The following is a 15,532-nucleotide window of genomic DNA, read 5'->3' as shown; positions in this document are numbered from 1 at the left end:
AGCAGCCATCTGACAAAGAAGTATGAAATGTCAAAACATGCCCATTTTATCACGCCAGGGAATATTTACAAAAATAAGTAAGTACTTCCATAAATATTTTGTTGGAATAAAAGTCTTACACGTGATTTCAATCAAGTATTTAAGTGATCATCAGAGGCCGGGAAATTTCGTGGTTTCACCTGGTGTCAGGCTAAAACTCACAGGTACTATGCATACGTACCCTCACCTGCTTTCATATGGGATCGTGTTTCTTATGTACACTGTTAAAATTATTAACGTTAAGTATAAGAAGAACGCTGGTTACCAATTACCGAGGGACCTTCGTTAATGTACGGATATCCACGTAGATTAACGGGTAATGATTTCACATACATCAACGCATGAATCCACAAAAAAACATTCAGAAACTTGTTAAATCACATTGCCTGTTTCCCTTGTTTGCAACGGGACACGGAGCTAGGAAGTTGGAACACATCGTGGTTTTTACAAAGATGCAGCTGTCTGAAATAAACGAACTACTCTAAGTTTATTCCAGTAAAATCCATCCATTAAAAAATCCGTAAATTTGCTGCAATTTCTAACAGTGTAGACTCTCCTTTCTCTCTCTCTCTCTCTCTCTCTATCTCCCTCTCTCTCTCTCTCTCTCTCTACTGCTAGCACAGTTGAAGAGGAGATTGGTGTAATGATTGTGATCCAATATTTAATTCAAGCTAAAGTATAGTTGTTTGCAGTCTGCCTGGTGGCGGCAAGATGCCACGAAATTTCCATTTTTTTTAGTGTCCGTTAATAAACACTCCAAAAATTCGAACGAGTCCAGGCTCGGGAGGGCGGGCCGTGCGTGCGGGCGTCGCCGGAGTCCCCGAGTACTGGATTCCCGGAGTCTCCGGAATCCCCGGAGTCCCGGAGTCTCGAAGCCCCGGAGCCCCGGAGTCCCGTGAAGGGAGCGCGCTGCTCAGATGGTGTACTTGATGTTCTCGTAGAAGGCGTGCGCCGTGTTGGCGGCGGGCGGGGACGGCAGGCTGGTGGGGATGGACGGCGGCGGCGGGGTCATGTAAGGCTTCCGGTCGCACTGCAGGGGCTGCGACGACCCCCGCGCGCCTGCGCGCACACACACAAACAAACAATTGTGAATCTTCTTGCTTTTTAGGTATACATGGAGGAAACAATATTTTCATTTTAGATTAAATCATGAATGATAATTATAAACTCAATTGCACAAATTCTTAACTCTATTCCAAACGAACAAATAAATTTTAGATTCTTTAAATAAAATAAAAGTGTCAATCGTCAGCTCTCACGAAAACTGAGTGGTAGACAAACACAAGCGGCGTTTATAGAATTCCGTAGCAACACTGCTGCGCTATTTCTACCTCTCCACTGACTTCTCCCCTCTTCTCTGCTCTCTTACAACTAGCGTATGGTATGCTCAGGTCCGCATCTAGGGGGGGGGGGGAGGGGGGCAAGCGGGGCATACGCCCCGGGCGCAAAGCTGTGGGGGCACCGAAATCGCTTGCATTGTATTCCTACTACAACTGGTAACTGGTAAAAGGTTTTTTAACTTGCATGCCAGGAATGTCTAATCTGATTTACAATATAACTTCTCAACATATTTAATGAACAAGTATAGTGATTATACGGACTACTTTATGGACATAGTGGGTTCATGCATGGAAGGTATAGTAGCACAGAAACTGTTACATGTAGGTATGGAAAATGCTTAAATAGCACCATTTTTCGGTGGGAGGGCCCCCGGATCCCCCGCTTTATTGGTGTGGTATGTGCAAAAAAAGAGGGGGGGGGGCGAATTAATCCATTCATGCCCCGGGTGCCAGAGACTCTAGTTGCGGCCCTGGGTATGCTCCACTACGTATACGTATCTATCCCCCTCCTTTTGCCGTCTTCACATTCGCAAGGATTGGAGTGGCGTAGCCGCTGACATACTTTCCTGCTCTCCCGGTTTCTCCACCACGCACATAAATATTCCCGCTCACGCGAACGGAATTTTTGCTAACGCTCGAAAATTATAACCCCTTCAGCAAAGACGTTTTTCACTTTCAAAAAATTCTGGAAACTCGACCGGCTCTCTACCCCTCTCCGGAAACTTTGGTGATGTCACCAAAAGATCACCCCCCTACCCATTTTCATTACGATGGCTCTGGGAACAGCCTCGAAACTTACCTGCCCAGCTGAACACTGCTCTTAGATCAGAGTCTTTTGTCCCTCAATTAATAATGTCCCCGTATACCCGGGAACACACACACACACACACACACACACACACACACACACACACACGGTGTGCAGACCTTCAGAAGAAACCAGGCGATTTTAAAACTGCTCAAGATATACGAGTTGCGTCTGTTTACAAAAAAACATTTAAGAATAAGCTGAGAGCGGGTGAGTAGTTCTGTTCTAGTGTTTCGTTTGGGAAATGTATTTCTACAAGAGCGGAAATGACTAAAACAATTGTTTCCTGAATAATTTCGGGACATGAATCGCTCGGTAAAGATTCTTTAAAGCACCCAAGGGCCTTGCAATTGCATTTACACCTTAATCTTCGCATCTCGTGTTATGCAATGGTAAAGGTTTCCGTTAGAATCTCAAAGTTGCCCTGTGCACAACGAGAAGACCGTGAGCCAATTCAGCGCCTTGCGCATAGAGGCGACACCGCGCTGGAAACACCAGCGAGCGTCGCACTTATAATTCCACCTCACTCACAGATAAAGGAGATAGTTATGCCATCGATCACCACCATGGCTGGCCAATCACACTAATGCGTGTCACCCTTTCTGCGTGGTTGAAACCCTGCGTGTTAAGGCGGATAGGTCTCGTCCTGAGACGTATTTAAGAGTGTTTATTTAAAAGATTTTCATGAACATGCGCCATTGCCAGTTTTAACTGTTTGTCACAGAGAAACCACAAGAAAGAATAAAAGTACCACAGACAACCAGGGGTAATCAGCCGCTGTTAAATATTAAAGACGTACACTGTAAACATTTTTGTGCTGTCGCAAAAAAAAAGAAATTGGAATTTTAGTTGCCTACGATATCACTTGTAAAAAAGCAAGGCAGAGCTTTGTAAAATTACAAATGGTATCGTTGGCAACAGAGTTTCCAAGGGATTTACTTGTATAAGTACACAAAATTATGGCACAGAGAAAATTTCGTGTACAGAATAATTTGGAAGAAATAATCACATCGCTTAGAAACAGTGGCTAACAACAATGAGGTGGTTGTGACAAGAACCAAGCATACAGACAAGAACAGTCTTGGACAACACAGTGAGAAACAGATAAACCCAACAATGATACAAAACAAATAATCTGGACAACTCATAGCTCATAGGCTTCTCTAGCCCAGATCCTACCCAGCCCAATAATACCTTTGGAAAAATTTTAGGTTAGGAAAATTTCGCCTTTACAATTTCCATCGGACGTGCGCGATCTAATACCGGGGACAAAAGCGCAAGATGCACAACAATGTTTTTCTATACATTTTCAAAAGATTCCTTTATAAACCAGTTGCCAAGAAATAGTTTGCAATTCCACAAAAAAACAATATTGTAAATTTTTAAAAAACATGGTTATTTTTGCATGTATAAAATATATTTTTTTCCGAGTTGATACTGAGTAATTATAACGAAAATATGTGTATAATTTAATATTTTAACTGATGTTTCATTGAAACATTTTTCATAAAACATATAGTAAGATAATCAAACATTAAATTTTATTGGTTCTATCATGCGTATTAACGTGCGCAGTTAATACTTGAAAGTTATTCAGGGAACGGTCAGCAAATAACTTGAACTATTGGAGGTACTGGGACAACACAAAGCATACATACCCGGGTATTACTGCGAACTCAATTTTTTTTAATGATACTGGTGTTCTCATGTAACTGTACAGATTAACAAATATTGACATTTAAAAAAAAAAAAAAAAAAAAACAGTCGGGTAATTCATCCTCCTTATTTTCGGACTATGGTTGGACTGTGTTGGTTTTCACGGCACTTCACTTCGCTGTGAACATTGTTGGGATCGTTGTCCGCTCGGTAAACCGTCGGCACAATGGGGGCCGGTCTCCCGGCGCTGACGTACACGTGGGTAATGGAACCTCCTTTCCTTTTCCAACTGTAATCACGCAGTCCTGAAAACTCGTTCAAGCAACCAGGGCCGCCGAGATTAAACTAAAGGCCCGGGGCTAGAGACTAGAAAAATTCGCGGTTTCATTTCGCGTTATGCCAGAATTAAAATGTGTTTAACCTTATGCTGCTTCAGTGATTGGAAGTAGTGTGTAATAGCATGTCCGGCGCCAGGCGTCAGGCGGTGGAGCCGGGAGCCGAGCCACATCTCTTATTCTGACGTCACAGCGGCCATCTTGGATGGGTGTGACCTTGACCTTTGAACGTGACCTTGACCTTTGACTTTGACCTTGACCTCAGCGGCTATATTGTATCCGCCATATTGGATCCGCCATATTGTACCGCCATCTTTAAATCGAACGCCCCACTCATTATGATGAAATTTTCATCTCTCTCGCCATATTGATTTTTTCTGTTCCGCTGGAGGCTGCCATCTTGGATACCATCAACTTTGTTTCTATTGTTTGTTCCTAGATAGCACCAGCGTCGCTCTTGATTTTTTCTGTTCTGCTGGAGGCCGCCATCTTGGATACCATCGACTTTGTTTCTGATTTTTGCTCCTAGATAGCACCAGCGTCGCTTTTGATTTTTTTTTCTGTTCTGCTGGAGGCCGCCATCTTCGATACCGTCGACTTTGTTTCTGTTGTTTGTTCCTAGAGAGCGCCAGCGTCGCTCTGTCACATCACATAAGGTCGATGTTCCATTACATACCATAGCTATTATGGTCCTTATCAACATATTAATTTTTTTTTAAATTCAAAATACATTGGAAGCGCTGTGATTCGAACCATCGCAGCTCTGATCTCTAGGTTGGAAAACATACGCCTTTAACCGCACGGCCATCAAAACATTTACCAGACTGAGAATTAAATAAGGTAAGTACTATATATATAAAAATAACATGCATATTCGGACTTGTAAATCTTTTTAATTTTAAGTAATAATAGCACTACCTGTTCGAGACAGAACCACCATCATGTATTAAGACGTAACTGTTGCAATTATCGTTACGGTCGCCATCTTGTAAATCCGTAATTTTTATGTTAGAAAATCGGGAAAAATTTTCAAAATCATTGAAAAATTTAATCAATCGAATTAAATAACAAAAATCTTTAAAAACCCCGTTGCACTTTTCACATCTTGAAAATCTGTAATTTAAATGCTAGAAATTCGGAAAAAAATTCGTAAATTCATCAAAAAATTTACTTATTAGAATTCTGATTGATTAGATCGATTTACATCCTTGGTTCAAAATCACTAAGAGCAAAAAAGCGGATGAAGACAAGATGGCGGACATGACATCATACCAGCTGACGATATATACCTTTGTATTGGTGATGGTAGGTCAGTCTGTAAGTGGCTTCTGTGAAGGAAGGATCTGTTTTTTTTTGCTCTTAGTGATTTTGAACCAAGGATGTAAATCGATCTAATCAATCAGAATTCTAATAAGTTAATTTTTTGATGAATTTACGAATTTTTTTCCGAATTTCTAGCATTTAAATTACAGATTTTCAATATGTGAAAAGTGCAACGGGGTTTTTAAAGATTTTTGTTATTTAATTCGATTGATTAAATTTTTCAATGATTTTGAAAATTTTTCCCGATTTTCTAACATAAAAATTACGGATTTACAAGATGGCGACCGTAACGATAATTGCAACAGTTACGTCTTAATACATGATGGTGGTTCTGTCTCGAACAGGTAGTGCTATTATTACTTAAAATTAAAAAGATTTACAAGTCCGAATATGCATGTTATTTTTATATATAGTACTTACCTTATTTAATTCTCAGTCTGGTAAATGTTTTGATGGCCGTGAGGTTAAAGGCGTATGTTTTCCAACCTAGAGATCAGAGCTGCGATGGTTCGAATCACAGCGCTTCCAATGTATTTTGAATTAAAAAAAATTAATATGTTGATAAGGACCATAATAGCTATGGTATGTAATGGAACATCGACCTTATGTGATGTGACAGAGCGACGCTGGCGCTCTCTAGGAACAAACAACAGAAACAAAGTCGACGGTATCGAAGATGGCGGCCTCCAGCAGAACAGAAAAAAAAATCAAAAGCGACGCTGGTGCTATCTAGGAGCAAAAATCAGAAACAAAGTCGATGGTATCCAAGATGGCGGCCTCCAGCAGAACAGAAAAAATCAAGAGCGACGCTGGTGCTATCTAGGAACAAACAATAGAAACAAAGTTGGTGGTATCCAAGATGGCAGCCTCCAGCGGAACAGAAAAAATCAATATGGCGAGAGAGATGAAAATTTCATCATAATGAGTGGGGCGTTCGATTTAAAGATGGCGGTACAATATGGCAGATCCAATATGGCGGATACAATATGGCCGCTGAGGTCAAGGTCAAAGTCAAAGGTCAAGGTCACGGTCAAAGGTCAAGGTCACACCTATCCAAGATGGCCGCCGTGACATCAGAATCAGAGATGTGGCTCGGCTTCCGGCTCCACCGCCTGACGCTTGGCGCCGGACATGCTATTACACACTACTATTGGACCACAGGTTGTCTGAAGGACGAAAGAAGTATCGGATCAAAAGCATTTTAGTTAATAGTTGCCACGAGTCAGTAGCCAATGAGCAGATGTAATTTGTCCGAGTGCATTGAGGATCTTAGAGTCCATTCTGTAGGTCATTGAATTCGCGAATTTTTCCGGTCCCTAAGTTTTAACTGTAAGCGTTGTAAACTGTTGGTTCATGGTCAAAATTAAAGAGTAAACTCTAAGCCGTTTTATATAGGCGCATGCGCGAGTAGTGTTTTTGTTTTTTTCTCGCATGCAGCGTGAAATAATGGGCGAAACTGTGAACTTTATTTGGCAACAGGTTGGAGCCACCTTCCCATTGGAATCTCTTTGCCCGAGAGTGGTTGAACGTTGAAGTCCTTGAACGTTGGATTGGTCGTAATGGTCGAGACGACAGAGCTCTTTTTCGGTAGCCTCCACTTTCACCTGACATAACGCCATTAATTTTTTTTTTCTTTGGGGCTTTGTAGAAGATAGTGTCTGCATTCAACCACCTCCGAGTGTGACTGTCCGTGTCTAGGCTTGATATGTCAGAGGGATGACATATCCTGTTTTCATCCTAGCTGTCGCGAGCGGCCTTTGAGCTCTACACTTCACTCACAACGAGTTTAACTCGGACACCTTGACATAGAGTACCCTACCAGCCTCTAAATACAGACCTCGCGTCAACCGCATGCATGAGTTAGCCAACTAACTGAGGGGAGAGGGTGAACTCTAGCCCCTCCCCCCCCCCCCCCTCCAATGCCGGTCCGACATCTACACTAAAAAAATAGAGCCAAGCAACGTGTGCCAGCTTCGTTTTAATTTTCTTTTTGGACCGTGAGTCACTTTTAATCTTCAAATCACACACTTCGCGCCCCGCCATCGTTTCCAATGATTCAGACAGTCACAATCTTGCACTGACTTCCCACAAAGCGAATTATAGGTGGGCCTAATCCCTGGAGTCGCAGTCACTGTCTCCGGCGAATCACGTGGGGTCGCGGCGGCGGCGCCCTGCACGGTGATTGGTCAGAGTGGAGACACAGACTTGAAGAGGATATTGCTTCCATTGCTCCGGATTAGAGACCGGAAAAATTCGCGGGTTCAATGACCTCCAGGATAGACTCCAATATCCTCTACACACTCGGGCAAATGCCAACTGTTCATTGGCTGCTTGCTGACTTGTGAGTCGTCTCGACTGGGTGGCATGTGATACAAAACTTCTATGAGTGATGGTCTCTAATTGGCCCTCAGTCCTCTAGATTAACAGTGAACCAATGACAGAAGCAGCACTGAGGTATGTATAATTATTTGAATTTTAGCATAACACGAAATGAACCCGCGAATTTTTCATGACTCTACTCCGGATGTATTAACCAAAGTGTGGGAAGAATTTGACTTTTGGTTGGATGTGTGCCGTATTACTTAAGGTGCACATATTGAACATTGTAAAAAACCCAAAAAACATTGTTATTTTCCCTTCAATTTGATGTATAATTGGTTGTAAATAGTCTAAATTAAACTGTTATAAATACCATTGAAACTGGGACATTCTTTTATGAACACCGTATAATGTACATCATTTCAAATCCTACAATTAAAAGAAGAAGAAATCTAAAACTGCAATCTTATCGTGAACAAACTGCAAAAATATTTTCACCATTTACGACGAACACTGGTTACAAATTATTAGAGACCCGGAAAATTCGCGGATTCATTTAGTCGCAAGCTAGAATGCAAACCTTCACACTCTCGCACTGTGTTCATGATTGGCACGCAGTTGTTTGGAAACGCCCGTCTACGACCGTGAGCCAATGATGCCCAGCTAGGAGAGAAGTAAGCGAATCAGGTAGTGCCAAATAACAAGGATGGAAATGTTCTCGCTAAGAAATCAACCAATGGGAAAGTAAAATGGGTCGAGCACACCTATAACTTTGAATTCTATCCTGAGGCCAGAAGAATCCGCGAAATTTCCGGGTCTCTACAAATTATGCAGGGGTCCTCATATGTTTACCGCTATCTTCGTAAATTTGCAGGTGCTAAGTTCACTTACTTTGAGCATGAATCTAAAAAAAAAAAAATATTTTGGTATACGAGGCAAACTACAAAAACGTCTAAAGACTACTTGCAAGAACAATATGGTTTCTTCCACATGTGTGTTTACCTTGTTTACGAGGAAAAATCGGGCTTAAAAGTTTAAATACGGCGTAGTTGAAACGAAAATGCGGTAATCTGAAATAACGATGAACTCTTCGTTAGTATCAGGTGAATTCTTCGTTGAAATTTCTGTAACATTACTGTAATTTATAATAATGCGAAAACAGTAAACGCGATATTCACTAATCGCATCACTTATGTTATAAGTAGAGACCTGCAAAATTCGCGGATTCTGTGACCTCCAGGATAGACTCTACTACACTCTATACACTCGGGCAAATGCCACCTGTTCATTGGCTGCTGACTTGTGAGTCGTCTCGACTGGGTGGCCTGTGATTCGACACTTCTTTGAGCGAGGGTCTCTAATTGGCCCTCAGTCCTCCAGATTAACAGTTAACCAGTGGTAGAAGCAGCGATAAGGTATAATTATTTTAACTGTAGCATATCACGAAATGAATCCGCGAATTTTGCAGGTCAGGTCTCTAGTGAAGTTTATTGGCAATACATTTGTAATTCTCGTCTTATTGTCAAAAATAACCTAAAAGAATAAAAAAACAAAATTCTCCAAACTCAACCAGACTCCAGTAATTACCCATCCCCCCCCCCCCCCAAACCCAATATCACTTTAATGGCCCAAGTAGCTACGGGCACAACTTCCCAAACACGCGCCTGTTTATTATTATTATTATTATTATTGCAATGTGTTCAATTGGACCACAATTGTTTTGACAACCTCCAGCACAGATTATAAATGAATTAAAGATTGGTCTGAACAACTACGCGTTTTTATTTGACGAGAGTCTTGGAATGCAAATGTTTGCACCCTTAGGATGAACCCTTGTTGGATCACGACTTATCTAGCGACCGCCTACCCAGCCACGCATGCATACGGTATGCAAAGCTTCAGAAGAATCCAAGCAATTCTAAAACTGCTCAAGATATCTGAGTGACGTCTGTTTACGAAAAGCTTCTAATAATGCACTGAGGGCGGATAGATGGTTCTGTTTCCGTATTTCGTTTTTAAACAGTATTTTTAGAAGAGTGAAAATGGCTGAAACGCGTTATTAATAGAGACCGGAAAAATTCGCGGTTTCATTTTGCGTTATGCTAGAATTAAAATGTGTTTAACCTTTTGCTGCTTCCAGGGCCCCTACATGGCCGGTGCTACCGTTGCTATGGCAACGGGGCCCATGGGTCTAGGGGGCCTGCGAAAGAGTGAAAAAAAACTTAAAACAAAAAAGTAGACAATTATTTTTCATGCAAATAATTAATATAAATAAAATAATAAATGGACTGGAATGATAATATAATTACGGTTAGTAAAAATAATTACAATCAAATAAAAAATATTTATTTAAATACTCAGTATTTAATATAATCATAACAGAGTTTATTTTATTAATTACTAAAATTGTAAAATAAAGTACATAAATTATAATATATAATTAAAATCAATAAATAAACTGGATATTTATTCGAATTTAATAATAAAATAGGTAATAACATATAATGCAGATCAAATATACACACGGAAACAGAAGTATAGGAATGGCGAAGCTGGCACAGGGTTCTGGGTGTGAAGCTGGAGCAGATGTCCGCCATCTTGAATTCTAAATTTTTGGTATAATTTTTTCTTCTTCAAAATTCTTAGAAATTAACCTATTTCGGGGGAAAAATTCCCGATATGAGAGTAAAAAATCACATTTTAATCCCGAAAAATTCCAAAGGCTTGAAATGACGCAATTTAGTATTTAATTCCTCATGGACAAGCCTCCAATAGGCCTCTAGCGGGCACCATTGACCTTCACCTTGACAAACATAGTTGCACTTTTCGTAACGGGTGCCATCTTAAAATACCGTAAATAATAATCAAGTTAAATGATAACATTTTTTTAAATTGATAAATCATATATTAATAAAATTTTAATTTAAAAAACCTACGGAATTTTTTAATTCATTCGTTATCTTGAAAATCCGTAATAATTATTTGATTTTAATGGGAAATATTTAAAATTCATAAAAACAATTTACTTAATTAAATTTAGATATAAATTATATAAAAATTTACAGGGTTCAAACCCGACGAGGACAATCAATTATAAATGCTGACGGATCCTTCCTTCACAGAAACCACCATCAGACTGACCAAATACTGATGCCAAGGCAGATATAAGGTCAGCCAGTATAACCTCATGGCAGCCATCATGTTTTCGTCTGCTGGAGCTCGCTGCCGATATAATGTTTTTGTCTGCTAAAGTGCGCTATCGCCATATTAGTTTATATTTAAACCGCTGAAATTCAGTATTCATTTATTGCCAGGGGCCCGCCATCTTGAAATTGGTCCGCCATCTTGGAAATATGTAATTTTTATGCTAGACATTAGGAGAAATTAAATTCATCAAAAAAATTCTACAATTTATTCACTGGTTTGTTCGGTAGACTTAGTTTGATTCTTTATTAATGCAAAAAAAATAATTTAATTAAAATTACTGTTGCGATTCACCGCGGGTTCGTAAAGGATAGCCCAATTAATAGATTTTTATCACTTAACTGTTTTATTTATTGCCACTTCTTATGTCACTTACAGATAATCTTATAAAATTGCCAAATAATCAATTGCACTTAAAATTGTTGCTTCCCCAGTCACTCGTTTTCACACACCGCACACCTCACTGGGTCGCACTTCCAGCGCAACTCTCGCCACAGCACCCCTCGTGGTCCTCCGCCGCGGGACTCCGTCGCCCCACTCCGCCGCCGCCACCATACTTCCCCTTCGCCGAGATCCCACTCGACGCCTCGCTCGGAACTTCGCTCGGGACTCCGCCGCGCCCGCGACACTATCGCCCGGAACTGAACTCTTCGCCCTGGAACCTTCGTCCAGGGACTTCGCCACTCTATCGCCCGGAAACTCCGCCGCGGGAAAGCTCCCGACTTCACTCTGAACTCCACTGACTCCCTGCCCTGGAACCTTCGTCCAAGGACTTCGCCACTCTGCCGCACCCGCGACACTATCGCCCCGGAAGCTCCGCCGCGGGAAAGCTCCCGCCTGAACTCTCTCTCTCTCTCTCTCTCTCTGAACTCCACTGACTCCCTGCCCTAACGTCCTCGGGCATATACCTATATAGGCCCCGACGCAATTCCAGAACTCACGAGAGCGGCCGTGGCCAGTCGCGTTATTCCGAGCCGTCCCATCGGCAGAAATCTCTCGAAAACACGTGTCGGTGGCTCACGTAACTCCACAGCTGGCAGGTTTCGGATGTCACTAACAGTGCCGCGTGGGGGGAGCGGAGGGCTGGAGGGAGATAAAGTGGCGACCCAGGTGCGCACGGCACATCTCATGTTACGGCGTGCACCTGCGCGTGACGAGGCCTTACTCACGTTCGTAACATTACCAAAACATATAAGGTTCGATAAATGAAACAACAAATTTACAAATAAAAAATTTGTTACATAATTTCTTCTCTACTACAGGAACAATTACGAAAGTTAGCCGTCTAATAAATAATTGGTTTTGCATTGGCATGAACAGACTAATTCTCAGCTCCAATCAGTTTACTGAAGGTAGAGATACTTTACTGACATAGTTTTCCTCTTCTCGACAGAGTTTCTCGATACTGTGTTTAACAGTTTATTAACAGATTCTTCCTCATCGTGTGATAGGTAAAGAGGAGCAGTCATAGTCTTGAAAGCGCAATTATTTTCTTAGTCATCGAACGGACACGGTTTACCGCATATACAATCCAGACAAAAGTTACATTATAAAGATCCGTATGTTGCTACTTCAACAGTAAGCTAATTTATAATTTTCTGCTTGATATCTTCAAAAAAAGTACAAGTGTCTTTCGACACACGAAGTGTATTTAAATAATTGTAGTCATGAAAAATTCCGCAAATCTCAGATTTCGCCAAGAGTAATCCATTATCATTGACCTGTAAGGAACCGAGTACAGTCTTGTGTTTAATTTCATGTCCAGGCGTCACCGCATTCGGTTGCTGCCCATCTGCTTGTGTGCTTGTACGCATACGAGTCTCCAACCGAAACCGAGGAGTGGAAATGTCTGCAGGTAGTTTCGCGGTAGGCTCATGAACTTCGCCTTTACAGTTTTTGTTAATGTCGTCTCAAACTGTCAATACGTGTAAACCAAACTTATCACAGCGAAACTTCATACGATATGTATTCTTTGTACATTTACTTCTCTCGCGTATTAGTGAATCATGGGAAAATTCGAACAACAAATCGCAGTAGCCGCAAGGATGTCTAGTCGACGAAGACGAACCTTCCCGAATCGAGCCAGATGCTGATGGTACTGCTGATGTGGTACCAATACCCGGTGTTCTTTCATGCACATCGATGCATCGTTGATGCAGCGAAACCTGTAATTCCTGCCGTGCAGCACGACCTCTGCATTTATACAAGTGCGTTTTCATTTTATCTTTGCTGGCAAACTGCTTATGGCATTTCTCAAGGGCAATCATTTTTCTAGGAGAATACTTAGCACATTCTCTCTTCTCGTGACGACGAACATTACTGTGGTTCGAGAATATCTTGTCGCAGTAACGGAATCAATGCTCGTTAGTTGTTGGCGAATCACCAACCTTTGGATTCTCCTTCGCTGGTGAAACGTCATTCATCGATGTTGCCTCTGCAGCAGGCACTGCAGGATTGAGAGTCTCTTTTTCTGTAGGAACCAAACCAGTTGGTCTCCACTTATGTGTTCGGTGGTGATGATACATAATTCTCCGAGTTCTGCATCGCCAGCGGCGTTACTGCCACCGGGATCCCTGATGTCGTCGACGTAGTTACCACAGAGGTCTCCGTGGATAGTACAACTTCCATCGAGGCCGTCGTTAAAGATGGTAAAGATGCCGCCATCGAGTTCTGAAGATTAGCCAGATACCGTACTTATGTATCAGACTTGTTGAACTAGGTGATTCTTACACCGTCGTAACCAGTAAGAAATTGAAAGTCCTGTTGTCTGGGACTCACATATATACCCGTGACCGCTCGAATAATATGCTAGTCAAAACACTATCGAGTTTCATTAATTGCTAGTGAAAAGAACCATAAAAAAAGGAGCACGATAAAAAAAGAAGCGCATTATTATTTATTAAATAGCTAAGTGGTTTTTACCTAGAATAAACATTATTATATTGATCAAGGATCAAACCAAGTTCAGGGGCCGATTGAATAAATCTTTATTTTAATCTTTGATACTTATATGATAATTTTTTGAATATTGTTCATATGTCCTTGTTAAATAATTACAGAATTTCAAGATAGCTGCGAAATGTCAATATGTCAGCCGCCCTGGTAATAAATCAATACTGCACTCTTGCGGGTAAAAATTAAACTAAAATGGTTTCAGCACCCTCTAACAGACGAAAAATATATTGGATCCAAGATGGTTCCAGCCAAAGAAAAAAATATGGCCACCATGACGTCATACTGTCTGACGTAATTTCTTTCTCCTGAATTAATGGTGGGAGATGAGTCAGTCGGTGGCTTTTGTGGAGGAAGGATCTGTCGTCATATTTAATAAATCCATCGCTGGGTTTTATAACAGGACCTTTTTATAAATTATTTATTAATATTATATTATTAAGTTAGTTTTATTAAATTTTTTTTCCTAATTTCTAACATTAAAAATATATATTTTAAGATCGAGGACAGATTTCAAAACTGCGAAATAATTTTTAGTACAATTTTATTTATTTATTTATTTATTTTTTATAATTTTTTATAATGGTCCCATTAATGTTGGATGAAAAATAGGGATTTTTAAAATGGTGGCCAAAACGAAAAGTGTAACAGTGATGGTTGGGGTAAAGGTCAAAGTGAAAGCTCCCCACCGGAGGCTTGTAAATAGTGAATTTATGTATCATATGTAAATTTCCTACTGAAATGGAAATATTCCTTTAAAACGGGATTTCCCACCCCTGAAATAGGAATATATTTGTAAGGTTTTTGGATATTGGTGTGTTTTTTTCCCTGGAAATTGGAACATTAGGCTTATTTTGTCTAATTTTTGGCAAATTTTGTTCAAATTTTGATTTTTTGAGCAAATTTTGGCTAATTTTGAAGGTCCATGTCATCCATTATAGCTGCCGTGAATTCAGATGTATGTTCCAAGGCAGAAGCCGCCATCACCGACATCAAACCCTGCCCCCTGTGTCTGGAGTCCCTTTTATATACTACTTGCCTCCAACAGTCTTTGGCTCCAAGAGCCATTGGCTTCTAAAGTCATTGGCTCCAAAAGACATTGGCTCCAAAATAAACTGTCTCGAGCTATCTTCGGCATAACTGCTCCAGCAGCATTTTGCTACAAGGCAACTTGGCTACGAAGCTAGAATTCTACAAGAATTCGAGGCTACGAGAATAAGAGGCTAGATAACTACTATGATACTATGAGGTTCTATTTTAACTTGCTACGAGACTACGAGGCTACGAAGCGACGACACTAAGGCTCCTTCCACACGGGAGACTTGTCTGCCGGCGACAGCAGTTACATAGGCAGCATTGGTAGTGTTCACAAGGTAGTCTGTCGCCACCGTGTCGCCGGGAGACAGGATATCAGTCGCCGGGTACCTGCTGTCGCCGAGAGACTGAACCCTAGCGAGCGACTGCAGGGGCATTCAGTAGCATTGTTGCCGTCACACGGTAGACTTGTCTGCGATGGCGTCCGGTCAGGTGTTTTTTTGATACTGAGAAGTTTATTC

General features: G+C 41.1%; 1 protein-coding gene across 1 annotated transcript in view; it reads right to left on the bottom strand.

The window, feature by feature from the left end:
• Nucleotides 1-952: 952 nt before the first annotated feature.
• Nucleotides 953-15,532, bottom strand: part of LOC134540929 (forkhead box protein F1-like) — a 90,798-nt gene continuing 76,218 nt past the window's right edge. Inside the window, exon 2 of the mRNA XM_063384007.1 lies at nucleotides 953-1,098. Within this exon, the coding sequence (XP_063240077.1) occupies nucleotides 953-1,098 (146 nt within the window). The remainder of the gene's footprint in view (nucleotides 1,099-15,532) is intronic.

This window comes from Bacillus rossius, chromosome 17 (genome assembly GCF_032445375.1).
Source record: "Bacillus rossius redtenbacheri isolate Brsri chromosome 17, Brsri_v3, whole genome shotgun sequence".
Classification (NCBI taxonomy): domain Eukaryota; kingdom Metazoa; phylum Arthropoda; class Insecta; order Phasmatodea; family Bacillidae; genus Bacillus; species Bacillus rossius.
This window is presented reverse-complemented; position numbering and strand designations above follow the sequence as displayed.